Source organism: Diadema antillarum, unplaced genomic scaffold (genome assembly GCF_040938485.1).
Source record: "Diadema antillarum isolate AM-2024a unplaced genomic scaffold, OU_Dant_1.0 seq00000437_RagTag, whole genome shotgun sequence".
Classification (NCBI taxonomy): domain Eukaryota; kingdom Metazoa; phylum Echinodermata; class Echinoidea; order Diadematoida; family Diadematidae; genus Diadema; species Diadema antillarum.
Window position 1 is genome coordinate 1,421,262 of NW_027271414.1, and position 13,457 is coordinate 1,434,718.

General features: G+C 36.3%; 1 protein-coding gene across 1 annotated transcript in view; it reads right to left on the minus strand.

The window, feature by feature from the left end:
* The window catches only part of LOC139732580 (titin-like), a 207,988-nt gene that overhangs the window by 191,037 nt on the left and 3,494 nt on the right, over positions 1–13,457 (minus strand). The window contains exons 5-6 of the mRNA XM_071643433.1: positions 2,816–3,094; positions 530–829 (exon numbers count right to left, since the gene is read on the minus strand). Of these exons, the coding sequence (XP_071499534.1) occupies positions 530–829; positions 2,816–3,094 (579 nt within the window). The remainder of the gene's footprint in view (positions 1–529; positions 830–2,815; positions 3,095–13,457) is intronic.

A 13,457-nucleotide genomic window follows, 5' to 3' on the forward strand; every position in this document is an offset into this window, starting at 1 on the left:
CAGAGGATATTTGTCATTCATCGGCATCTTGATTCTTACACCAGGGATCATAAGCCCACTGGACTTTGATTTGTTTCTCAAAATATCCACTCATTTTTTTAAATCTCTACTTTCAAATAGTATTGCGATGGTACTGCCACCAATAAATATTGCAGATTACACATGACAAATATAATTATTTCAGGATGTAGATACACGTACTTATTTAATATGCCTAATGAAAAGTAACATCAAATATGTAATTATCAATATAATATTAATGAAAGAATTACTTGAATAATGTTCAGCATTATCATCTCATGTATCAGTACTTTGTGCAGCATTACTGCAATTTCAAACAGTTTCTTCTTTTGTTTTGTTTTCTGGTTTTTTTTTGTAACCGATGTGTCTTGACCTGTCATCCATATGGCGCAAAATGGTGGACCTGGTCTCTGTATGCATAACTAATCTATGTTTAATACTCATTGTCTTGAATGTAAATAAAGTCATGATAGTTCTTTATTTCCAACAGCAACATCTCATAACTCACCCTTTTCTGTAGGCAGGTGAACCACCACCTTCTCTGTCGGCTGGCTGACCCCAAACTTGTTGGCCGCGCTGACCCGGAAGGAGTACTCCTCGCCCGGCCTCAGGTCGGCGATGGTGAACAGCGGCGCGCTGAGTGTCTCTGCGACGGTCCTCCAGATGTTGGTGCCCGCTTCCAGCATCTCCACCAGGTAGGAGGAGACTTCTTGTCCCTCCTCCTCAATGATCGGAGTCTGCCAGGTGATGGTTGTGGAGCGCGGGGTCACCTGGCTGGGGGACAGGTTACGGGGCGTGGCCGGTATGTCTGATAGGGAGCCAAGATTACAGAGAAATGCACTTACCACCAATCTCCATGGCAGTTGCAGTGTAAGCGATATTTCAGCTGATGAATGATGCAGTTGATAACTGCAAGAATGATGCATTTAGTCTTTGAAGGGTCAATTGTACAAGTCTGACACCTTTTTGATCCCAGTAAAGGCATTACTTGCACTGAGTTACCTTATCACCTATTATCTTGCCTAGTACAAATATGCACTTTACAAATTTGTAGATATCAATGTAGTTGTTATAGATATGTCATACACAGCATAACACGCAAATATACCTATCTAGATAAGTATATATACATACATATATATATATATATATATATATATATATATATGTGACTATGCACCTCAAAACGAACATAAAGTCGCACACACTGATTTTGCGTGAGGACTGAAAATAAGTGAAATGGGTCAACCTAGCCGAACTTGACTTTTTCATATTTTCTGAAAGAGCAGGTCTTCTTTTACATTATGCTAAAATTTGGTATCATAAAACGGGCAGGAAAGTGTGTTTTTTTTAGCAGTTTGTCTCGAACATTTTTGGTAGAATAGTGTGATTAGGTGTGTCTTTAGAATCCCTTTTTAATTTCTGAAATACCTTGTCCACACTCTTCACTTTCAACTCTAATAACTTTTGAAAGGATAGTGCTACTGCTTTGAAAGTTGGCATTAATTATGGACAGAATAAGTTAATGAGGCATGCTTAATTTCAGTTTAATCTGATAATCTCTTCATTGTTGTTACTCTGGTGGTTTACTTCCTGTTTTTTGTCCCATTCATCACACAGCCAGCATGGTTTGGTAAAGATTGTAAAAGCGCTTGAATAGACACTGTACTTCAAAGCCTCTTTTCTCAGTTCACACTTTTCCTGAGTTTGTGCTTTCTTTCCAATATTTAGATAGGTTAGGAGAGTCCATTTGATTTGAGTTATACATCATTTTAAAGCTTAAAGTCTGCTCTTTCAGAATATGGTCTTAACTAAAAATTCATGTCTGGCAACTTTTTGTTTGTTTTGAGGTGCAGGGTCACAATAGAGAGAGAGAGAGAGAGAGAGAGAGAGAAAGAGAGAGAGAGAGATAACATGGATATGATGTATGTATTGAGATCTGTATTCTAATGTATGTAATGTTATGTATTCTAATGAGCATATAAATCATTATATACCATTTTATGAAGTCACAAATGTCATCGTATTTACAGACATTTTTAGTATCATAGAATACAAAACATGAAAAAGAGAACTCTCTTTTACAAAGATATTAGCTGCTTGATACCATCTACAAAGAGCCTCTAATGTGAGACGCATTCACAATGGCAGCTGTCTTGGATCAGCTCGGCACTGAAACCAGCTCCTTAGATGGATTTGTTTCAGAAGGGACTTAAGTGAGATGTGACCACACTGCCTAACATCAAAACAGGATGTAAGCGTTCATACACCAACAGCAGTCTTGCACTAATCGCGGACAAGCTGCGCATCAGCTCTGGAGTTGGTGTGCGACGTGTGGCCAAAGTGAATGCAGTATTAGATCCTTGTGCAATCTAAAAACAAGGAAGCGGACTGCATTAAGAATGCACACACATGGATAAGCTTGCAAAAATGCTTGTCATTATAAAGAGAGAGAAAGCTAAGAAATAGCATGACTTGTGCTTTGAAATTTGTCGATGCTCTAGCTTGGCAGTGTCGAAAAGAAAACCAACTGCTGAGAAATGTACAACATGTAATTGCAAAACCAATTCAGAAGAAAATGTGAGATCCACACTGTGACGAAAAGATACCAAGCCATCCATGATAAAACATGAATGTGGAACAACAAAAAAACTTTTTGAATTCTTCTTTTGAAATCATACGATATGAATGCCATACTATACCTTTGTAAAGTCTTTCTTGGTGGCTAACATGGAAATGAGAAAGCAATGGAGAAGAAGAGCGAGGTGAATAAAGCACATTGAAGTGAAATTACCTATGACCGTGATGCTGACTTGGAGTTCATCCCGTGCCAGCTTATTCTCCACTACCACCGTGTAGTTGCCCGCATCACTCATCTGGGCCTTGGAGATAAAGAGTTGAGTGGTCTCGCGCGTCGTTTCCACGGTAACACGCTCCGTCATTTCCACCAGCACCGAGTTCCGGTACCACGTGACCGTGGGCTCTGGGAATCCGGCGATGTGGATGTCGACGGAGACGGACTCGCCACGCCGTACGGAGATGTTCTCAGGACCATCTCTGATTTGGGCGGGGACTGTTGCATGGCAACATGATGGAAGAGCAGCGTGATGGCGGAGAAGATAAAATGAGGGAACAATGGAAGTGCATTTTTGTTTGCTTGCTATTTTCATGAAGTAATGAACAAATGGAAATTTCTTGCGGTAGAAGCAATGGCAGTATGAGCAGGATTAGCAAAGTAATTTGACAATTCTGAAAAGCAACAAAAGTCGCTATGATAAATGCAGTCTTCTGAGATGGCTTCCTTTTGTACATTGATTTAATGAGAATTCACTTTACAGTTACACTTTTTCTTTGTTCTATGACTGTGTAATTTGATTATTTTCAATGCAACACTTCATTTTTTTTTTCTATTCTGTTTATTAAAGATCTAGATGCCAGTTTCAGGCAAATCAATGCAACATTTCAATAGTCAAGAAAAGCTTTTGGGAAACTGCTTTAAATTTGATGTGTGGTTTTAGTTGTTTGTCTACTTTGCTAATATGAGCCACTGACATGGAAAAAAAGATTACAAAATAGGCACTGCTTTTCTGAAAGGGGGGCATATGGTGTAAAAAGCAGAGGTAGGTTACGGCAACAGTTAATTAGAACTTAAAGAGAAGAAACTAAAGAGCAGCTGTAGGGTTGGGGTTTTTTGTACTGAAAGGAATAAATAAACTAAATAAAGTAGCATTTTGCATGTGTTTATTTCAAAATAGCATAATACTATAAGTCACATTGAATTCACTTTTTCTCTATCATAGTAATCATCAATGTTTTGAAACATTTTTAAGTCTATAGTCCCATTATGAAAATTGAAACTTCCGATTTTTTTTAATCCTACTACCAGTAATTGCCTAGCAGGAGTAGATGATAAACTTATAATCTACTGAAAGCTTTTGTGTCTTGTATTAAATCTATGATGACATTACAAACATGAAAAGTTAGTACAAAGGATACCTGCTCTGCATTAATGAAAGACTGTCAGGAAGTGACCGAACAAACCAATGAGTTGAGCGCTGCGTGTGAACCACTAGTGAGCTAGTCTACCATGAACCAGTGAGAAAAATGATACATGCATATCACACACCTCTTGAAAGCACACTGAACAGCGAAACAAATCACATGCTGACATTTACTCACAACACTGTCATGCAGTCACTGACAATATTATTCTCAAACATAAACTTCCACAGCTTGCATCATTTCACACATACACTTGTAGAAGTCATTGATTGCTTTCAAAACACAAACAGACTTCATAGTTCAATGAAGCTAAAGTTCAATAATATGAATAAAATATTACAACTTCCATCGTCTGTCTTAAAATCAAATATTGCTACCAACTGCCTAAATGAAATGCAGGTTGTATATATCTACCACATGAAGCTATTTGCATTACACTTATATGTCTCAGTAAATAATCCTGGCATGTTAATGAATTCATCATACAATGTAGTCGGATAATTTTGATTAACAATGTGCAGGAATAATTTTACATCCATAGTTATGTGTGTGAAATTTGTTCACATTTGACTCATTGGCACCTGTAGACAAGTTTAATCAAATTAACTTTCATATAAATATTACAGTAATAGTGCTGCAAAATGAGATATGACATAAAATCAAGATTAAAAGAAAACAAGATATTATCTACTTTTCTTTTTGCTTAACACTGCCATGTTCTTTAGGTGACTTCCATGCATGCATTCACCACAGACATATTTTTTGCAACAATAATCTCATCTGATAACACTCATACTCAATTTTTATAATCACTTCATGTGATAAGATGCAGTCAATGAAAGTTTGAAAGAATAGAAGTCGTTCTGGAAGAGAATGGTTTGATATGTTCATTAAAAAAAGGTCAATGAAACAAAGAAACATTGTCTATGCATTCAGGACAAATTGTTCAAGGCATTCTCATTAGTAAAACATCCACAAACAAACAAACAAACATTTCACACAATAAGACAAAACAAGCAGGGTGTATTCTTTCAGAAATTTTAATTTCTCCCTGATCCTGACAAACTTTCAAAAGAGCTAAAACCATCCTTTATATAGTATACCATTTTACAGAAGGAAACACATCTATACACCTATACAATAAAATGCATATGATATGATAGCATTCATATCTTGCAATATACATGCAGATGATATACCTTGCCAATATAGTGTCTAAATATATATTTGTATTCTCTTTACAAATCAAACTGCAGCATTAATCATCAAAAAACTTATGAAGAGCTAAGAATATACATGCATGAAATGCAGACATGTATGGAACAACAAAATGTTTAAAAGAACAGCCCAAGAACATCCTATCCTATTTCTTTCCAAGCAAACACAATGAATCCATGTCTATTTTTTTTTTCTCTTCATTATATTATTTACTCATTTTCATGTCCAGGAGAGAACAAGCTTATCATATTTTTCATCTCTATTCAATTCTTGTCCTCTTCTGTCCTTCATTTCTACTCAACTCAATTTCAGATGTAAAGATACAAAACACATAATCTATAATGAGTATATCTGTATATATTTATCAACTCATTAATCCTTTCATGAATACAAAGCTGTTTCAAGCATTGGTTCTTATTGGAATTTACATGAGTTGGTGATTTGAAACATTCAGTCCTTCATATTTCACTTTAAGTTATCCTTTTTCAACAAATAAAAGAAAAGAAAAGAAAAGAAAAGAAAAAAGAACAGATTGAGCAAATTTCTAATAACATAAGATTTCATGATAACTACTTTTACTGTACTGAGGCATGTCAAAGGAAAATGTTGGTATGCCTTTTTTACAGTAAGAATCATACAAATCTAAGAGTATACATGTAGGTATGAACCAAAGATTTCCACTACAAACCTGGAACCTAATTAAAAATCATTGTTTAACTTTCTTTGACATTGGACCAAGTAACATCCATGTAAAAGGCAATCAAAGAAAATGGATAACTCAAGTATGAAGATGCCACTAGTATTCGAAAGTAAGGTATTCTGCATTTAGCAGAACAATTTTCTCCATGATTACTTGATGCACAAACATCAACGACAGACCTGGTTATACCAACAGTACATCAATACACACAAGAACAATGCATTCTAAAGTTTGGAAAGCACAACCAATTAAATATAGGCAGCTGTGACTTGGAAACAGAAGAATATGCTATTATATGTGACTATTTGATTTAAAAGAAAATACAGTGCACTCCTGTTATAACGAACACGGTTATAACGAAATTCCGGTTATAACGAAGTAAAAATTTGGGCTGCAATGTCATCCACTCTATACATTTCTATTGTTTATTATATGTTTGGTTATAACGAAATTCCGATATAACGAAAGAAAACTGCCGGTCCCGAGGACTTCGTTATAACGGGAGTCCACTGTATAGCACTACAGTGCATCCATTCATGTGTGATAATGGAAACATACTATCATGCAACTTGCTCTCTACACTAAGCATGCACATTAAAGTCTTAAAGAGGCACACCTAAACTCATGCAATAATACCAACTGAAGAGTTTGTTTGCAAAAACCGATAAGTCCATTTTTGAAGATTTTGAAGTATGGTCTCTGTTGTAAAGTACAAAATAATACCTTTTAAATGATATATTGGTCACTACATATAAAGGTATATTTTTGAAGTTATGGTCAAAAGAAGCAAAAATTTTTTTATTATTCTCTTTATTTTTCTTGACCTTTAATCGCAAATATCTCCATTTGACAAATATGGACTTATCGGTTTTTGCAAACAAACTCTTCAACTATACCACGTACAATGCATTATAAAGCACATTGACACATGATGGAATACAAAACCATCTTCTCAATTCATACAATTTTTTTTTGGTTGACAATACCATACTTTTCCCTATTGAAAGGTTTAACTGTATATGCCATATATTTCGCGAGTCTAAATTTTCGCGAATCGGAAATTCCCGACGATTTCGCGAGTGGTTAAATTCGCGATCGTGGAGTCCTCTACTGAATGGAGTGTACACGCGTACGTCACATTCACATCGGGATAAGAGTCAATATTTTTGTGTGTCTTTGATTTCGCGAGTAGCACCCGACTCGCGAAATTCACAAAAATGAAAACCTCGCTAAATATTCGGCGTATACAGTACTTTGCAAATTGGTTGATGATCTAATTCAAATTTGCCTATATCAAAATTTGTGGATATTTGCCCTAACCAAATCTTAATTGCTACCAGACCTGAGTGAAATCACCTGTCAATGTTGCTGGTTGTCGCCATATTAGAAAAAGCTACCCAATCATTTGTTATCGTTACATATTGATGAACCGAGAAATTCTGCCATCGTGTTCATGAGAAAGACATTGAATCATTTCAAATTCATTGTTTGCTCGATTCACAAAGCATTGTTCTTCTAGATTCAACCTGTCACTGACCCAGGGGAGGTCTGTAAATATCAAAGATAATTTGCCTCATAAAAACACTCGGGTGTGAGCATAAAAATGCAAATTGTAATTCACGTAAAGTTTAATTGCATATCTGGTATTTTTGTTAATATGGTGTGGGCAAGAAAATTGCACTAAAACCTCTGCACAATTTTCAGCTCAGTAGAGAAGAAATCAATTTGACCAAATATTCAATAAACAAATCTTTCTCTCTTTTTTTTTTGGAGACATATAATAAGCATACACCTTCCACATAATGGTTTTTGGTGTAGAATGTGCCCATTAATTTAATTTTTTTTTTTTGGAATGATGCCAAATAGGGCAATCATGTCTATTCATAGGTTTTCACATCCTAAATGATAACACTACAGATTCCAAATTAGCTATACAGTGACATTTCATTGTTAAAAAAAAAGCTAAGTGTGAGACATACACTGAGTGTATAATACAAGATGCACATGAGAATGATATGTAACAATGTGTAAATATCATCCATGAAAATCAAACGTACATGTAGTATGACCATCCAGGTCCATGGCTAAGGGACCTTGTCACAAAGTTTTAGTCTGGCAAGAAAAATCTCATGTTGAGACTCACATTTGACGAAAAACTATCTATTTGATAACATGTGAATATACTGCTCTTTTCGGTAATAAACATACTAGTTTCCACTACAAAATTTGTGTATACCCCTATCACTGATTTAATTGATATGTAGTCCAACAGTTAATCCTAACACCAGCCTTTAATCATACCTGCTTGAGAAGAAATTGCAGTCACTAACAAGTAATTATATAAGTCTTGGTAAGTCACTTGTTCTGTTGATATGTCATCATGTGGACATACGTACTCGCTTAGCACAAGTGTGTGGTCAAATATAAAGTCACTTCGCTGACATTTCGGAAGAGCTTAAAATATCTCAGAACGAGGGAAAGCCACAATTCTTGCAATGTGCAGGGGGGCTCGTTACACGACACCGACATCCGACTACACGCGGAAACGCGACAGACACAAACGGCACAGTTTATCTTTCATGCTTCTACAACAGGCTTTGCCTAGAGGAAGATGCGATACACACTGTTCCTTTTCTGAACAATGTGATGAACCAGCGTGCCTGTGTTAGGGGTAGGGGAATAAAACACAAGAGAGGAAGGGGGAACAGAGATATCAGGCAATGTAACCAAACCACACCAAACGAGTCATTCCATTCCTTACGTATTATACCACGAAGAGCAAAAAACATTCCTTCATAGAAATTTAGTGAATGTGATGTTTCTTTGGCAAACCTCTCCATCCCGTCCTACCCCCACCTGCATCACGTCAGACATTATTATGTAACACATCACCAAGTTACCCTGATAAAGTCACGAATATTACAGGCGAGAAACAAAACTGCAAAACAATGTAAATCACCTAAAAAGCATATTGTTTGTCAACAAATTAAAAAGTTGTTACAGAAATCAAGATTGAGTGCAATTGACAGATTTAGCACACAATATCTGTTTATTTTTGTTTTTAAGCAGGGGGGGGTGATATGTTGCTATGGTGCTCTGAAATATTGCATTTAAATCACTTCTAAACATAAAAGTGGATAGTCACTTTAAACCACTTTCCAAGTTGTCAGCTTTCTCTTCCTTTTGTGTGGTATGTTATGAGTTATAAATACACTGGTATGATTTACTTGAGGATGGAGGGGCTTATAAATTTGATACCATTAAAAGTGACAAGCTTTTCTTGAAGTAATGATTTTATGAGGCTACAACGTAGATATGAAACTTTGATTACTTACTATAATTTTAAGTTTTTGAAGAATTTATGTGAATTATTCAATGCATAACTGATATCAAAACTGTTGCTAAAATCATATGTTTATGTTTATGTTTAGCTTGGTTTAGAGAGGGCTGATGTTTTAACATTTCTTTCTTCGGGCCATAATACTAATATCTGAATCATCCAAAATGATCATCATACTGTTTGAAAATGCAATCATTCACCAATGGTTTGGCCAGAACTTCATGGTGTGCATATTTGTAATAATGGGATGAAAAATAAAGTCTAAATCCACAGCAATTTCTACACTGTGACACTACAGCATGCTATATTTTTGGGGGTGGGGCTGGGTAATGTTTACAGAGCAGGAAGGGGCAGGGAAGGAGGGGAATGGAGGTTCATGCATCGATTTTAGAAAAAAATTATGACCCCAAAATAAACAATAATTATATGAATTACTAAAGAAACATATAGCCCTAGGTTTCCTTGGATGCAAAGATCTTCATCCAGATTTCTTCTCACATGACAAACTTTGCAGTTCTAAAAAAAAACATTACTATTCACAAATTGTGTCTCATTAAACTTGCATTGTTGGCAAAGTGTTGAAATAAATATTGTGTTACAACTGACATTATATTTTTCTAAAAATGCGCAATTTCATCGATAGTTCAAACTTTTATGAACACTTTATATATTGATCATGATGTGTGCATTTGTTAGATAGTGCCTTCACATGTAAATAGTGAGTGCATAAAGTTAGTGTGTCAGTAATCATGATATCACCAAACATTGGACTCATTTTAAGATGAAAACTTATTGACTGTTCCATTGAGCTAGAATGTTAACCCATGAAAACTGTAAAATGTGCAATGCGTCACAGAAATCCAGTGCAACCATGCAAGCTTGTTATTAGTAATATGATGCCTTCCCACCCATAAGGGATAATTGTGCATGAGCAGAGACTCCAACTCTCCCGTTTTCGACGGGAGATCTCCCGCTGAAAACCCATTTTTGCAAAATCTCCTGTTCTCCCGCTTGAGATTTAATTTCTCTCGCCCTGGCTCTGTGTCTCCCGGTGGAAAGGATTTCTTACTTATTGCTTTCATATGTTGAAAAAATAAGCCTTCATAGCACCAGAGAGCATCTAGAACCCTAGGAACTTCGCAAACATTAACTAGGAGTCTCCCGTTTGCTAGGGGTTTCGGGCGGGAGAATCTCCAGATCAGAAGGTGCTTGGGGTTGGGGTCTCTGCATGAGGTTAGAATAAATCTCTGCTTTTGCTGGAAATTTAGAAGGAATCTGGTCAAAACGTCACTTTTTGAATACTTCTCAAACTCTAATGTAATGCTGCCCTGATGAGATATGATTGTTTGAATACCTTTCCTAAATGTTAATTGTTCCATCATAAATGAACTGTGTGTCTTGTGTGTCTCACCCTTTTTCAAACAGTGTGACCGAGGTATGAAGACTACAATATGGGGAATACTTTTTGCACAAGTTAATATGCCTAACCCCTTTAATACTACAAGGTTCTGAAATTCTCATAGATTTTGCACAGAATTCATAGTGTTTCCAAGAGCAATGGGTTAAACAAACTTGACTTGCATCACAAAGGACTAACAATGATTCCACACAGCCCATCACTTTGGAATAACCAGGGGAATAACCTAACTAATAAAAGGTCAGATATTTCCTCAACAAAGAGAAGGGAGTAGTAATTCGTATCCTTCTGTCCACAACTTAAGAGATATGGCTGTTTATATGTAACATTTTTTTTCCATGAATGATATTCTGTAACAATCAAAATTCCCCTTGTGTCATACCCCTTTGAAAGCTGAAGTCACTTATTGGTATAACTTAAACAAACACGCGGATGCTGCAAACTGGTAAATTCCCAGATTGCTACAGGTAGATACGGTAAATGTACATGAATGTGTAAACACGCAATTCTATGATAATAGGCTGATATTCCTTTGAAAGGAGCAATAATCACGACATTAATCACTTAGCCCTGACTGTGCTTCATTCATAAAGTCAAAAAAGTTTGCCAACAAGCTCTCTTTTTCTTCAGTATAACCACAGATGTCCTTAAACTATACTGCAGGTATCAAACTGTCCATGGATATGAACTGTGTAAATCTGTCAGTCCTGGTTGTATCACCATGGTATTTAACCTGCTACCAACCTAGTAGACTGAAACCCCCACAAACCTTGGGCATGACCGAACAGGGTACCAAAACTAAAAGATTACTAGTATTTGATTGCAGCAGCTACTGGGGAGATGTCTGTGTCATACATGCATCTCTATGGGTGATGAAAATGTCCTCATTAGGGAAGAAACAGGTATGATATCTTTAGGGAACCTCCTGTAAAATAAGTGAGAACTGGTAGCTCTTCTACACACATTAGATCGTCAGGTGAAAGATGAGGATGCTGACTCTGCTGAAAGAAACTGATGCTTGTCATACAATTGTATCCTCCACTGGATTTGTAATACCATCACACATGGTGCAGTCAAGATTATTACTGTATACAGTTGTCCTCATCACTATGAACTACTTGTACCAAGAGATGTACGCAACTGGGAGTAAAATACAAGGTTCACTTCATGTCTTATCATATTCACAGTATTGTCTAGATACTAAAAATTCTCTCAATGCCATTAACTACATGTACTCTACTGCCTTACAAACCCATACATAGTCCTGTGTTCTTCCTTGTATTGAACTCACCAAGTAAAAAGACAGTAGTGCATACAAGTACCCAATTACTGACAGAAGTTAAAATATACCCACTTTCCGAATGAGTTATACACACAATGCACATGAGTTAGCATCTCCCGCCACAGCACACTTCAAACAAGAGAGTAAGCACATAACATGTGGATCATCACACCAAAAACATCAGTTTTTGCACCAAGAAAACAAAACACTTTTGCATAGAAAGTCAAATACTGGCAGCACACTTTACACCACAGAGCCTTGCTTGTACTTTACATTCTATTCATTCTTACAGTCTGTTTTGCCTACAGTGTAAATCGGAATTTGTCTTGTATGTGTTGTCTATCAGTAACACTGCAATATACAAAGTTTTTAGAATGACTGATTTGTTGCTGTACATGAGCACATGCCGATCTATAATAAAAACAGACTTAGATCTGTTTAATACAGTTTCTGTAAATGATGAAATGCAACAGCTGCCATGACTTACAGACAGCATGAAATCGCGCAAGGTGTATCATCCGCACTTTCACTGCTCAACATGGTAATATTAAATCATAATTATCTCATTCAATTGTAATGTATGGTGCCAATGTTAACACACATGGTAACTCATTTTCTTTTATCATTATCATGATACACGTAAGGACTTTTGTCGCTTTGTTTTAGCATTTGCAGACAATTCTTTGAAGCTTTTTGCACATGAGACATTGCTGAAGAAGTAACAATGGCAGTCCAATTGGACACGTGACACAACAGAACTTTGGCAAATTGGACACAATGTTCACACATTCCACAACATGCTTCTGGTCGTCTCTGACTCACACGTTTCAGTGATGCCAAATTTTTGCAAATGCACAGCTCAGCACACTTGAAAAGCCACAAAGAGCATTGAGAAGGTAAACCCCTTAAGCACTTGAATTAATTACACAGAATATTGCCAGAAGAAAAAAAAACCCAGCACAAAACCAACATTTTTGTGAGAACACACTGTAAGCAGGAGTATGGGAGAGATCATCCTTTGAACAACATAACTGCCTTTTTGTCCTTCTTTCATGTACATTAGATTTCTCTTTGGTAGGTGTATAAAAGACATACAACATACTTGTAATTTATTGTATTCTCTCTACACTGCATGCTTCATGCAAGGAAGAAACCCACTGAGAAGCATTTGAAAACTTGCAACAGTTGCATTCAGTTACAGAAAACAAGTATTACTTTTTGAGCTTTTCTTAGTGAAACATTGGAACTTAATATCTGATCTAGAAAAAAAAAATGTATCACCAATTTTAGATCAAGCAAGAGGATATTTTCTTTGAGTTTCAATGGGACTAAAATGCTTCAATAGAGCAAATGAAATTCCTGAAAATCTGGAAAAGCTACTGTAGAAGAACTAAAAAGGCAGCCATGGAAAGGTTGTGTCTCAGGTCAGTTTAATCCACACAAAACCAAGGAGGAAGAGGGAGAAAGGGGTCATGCA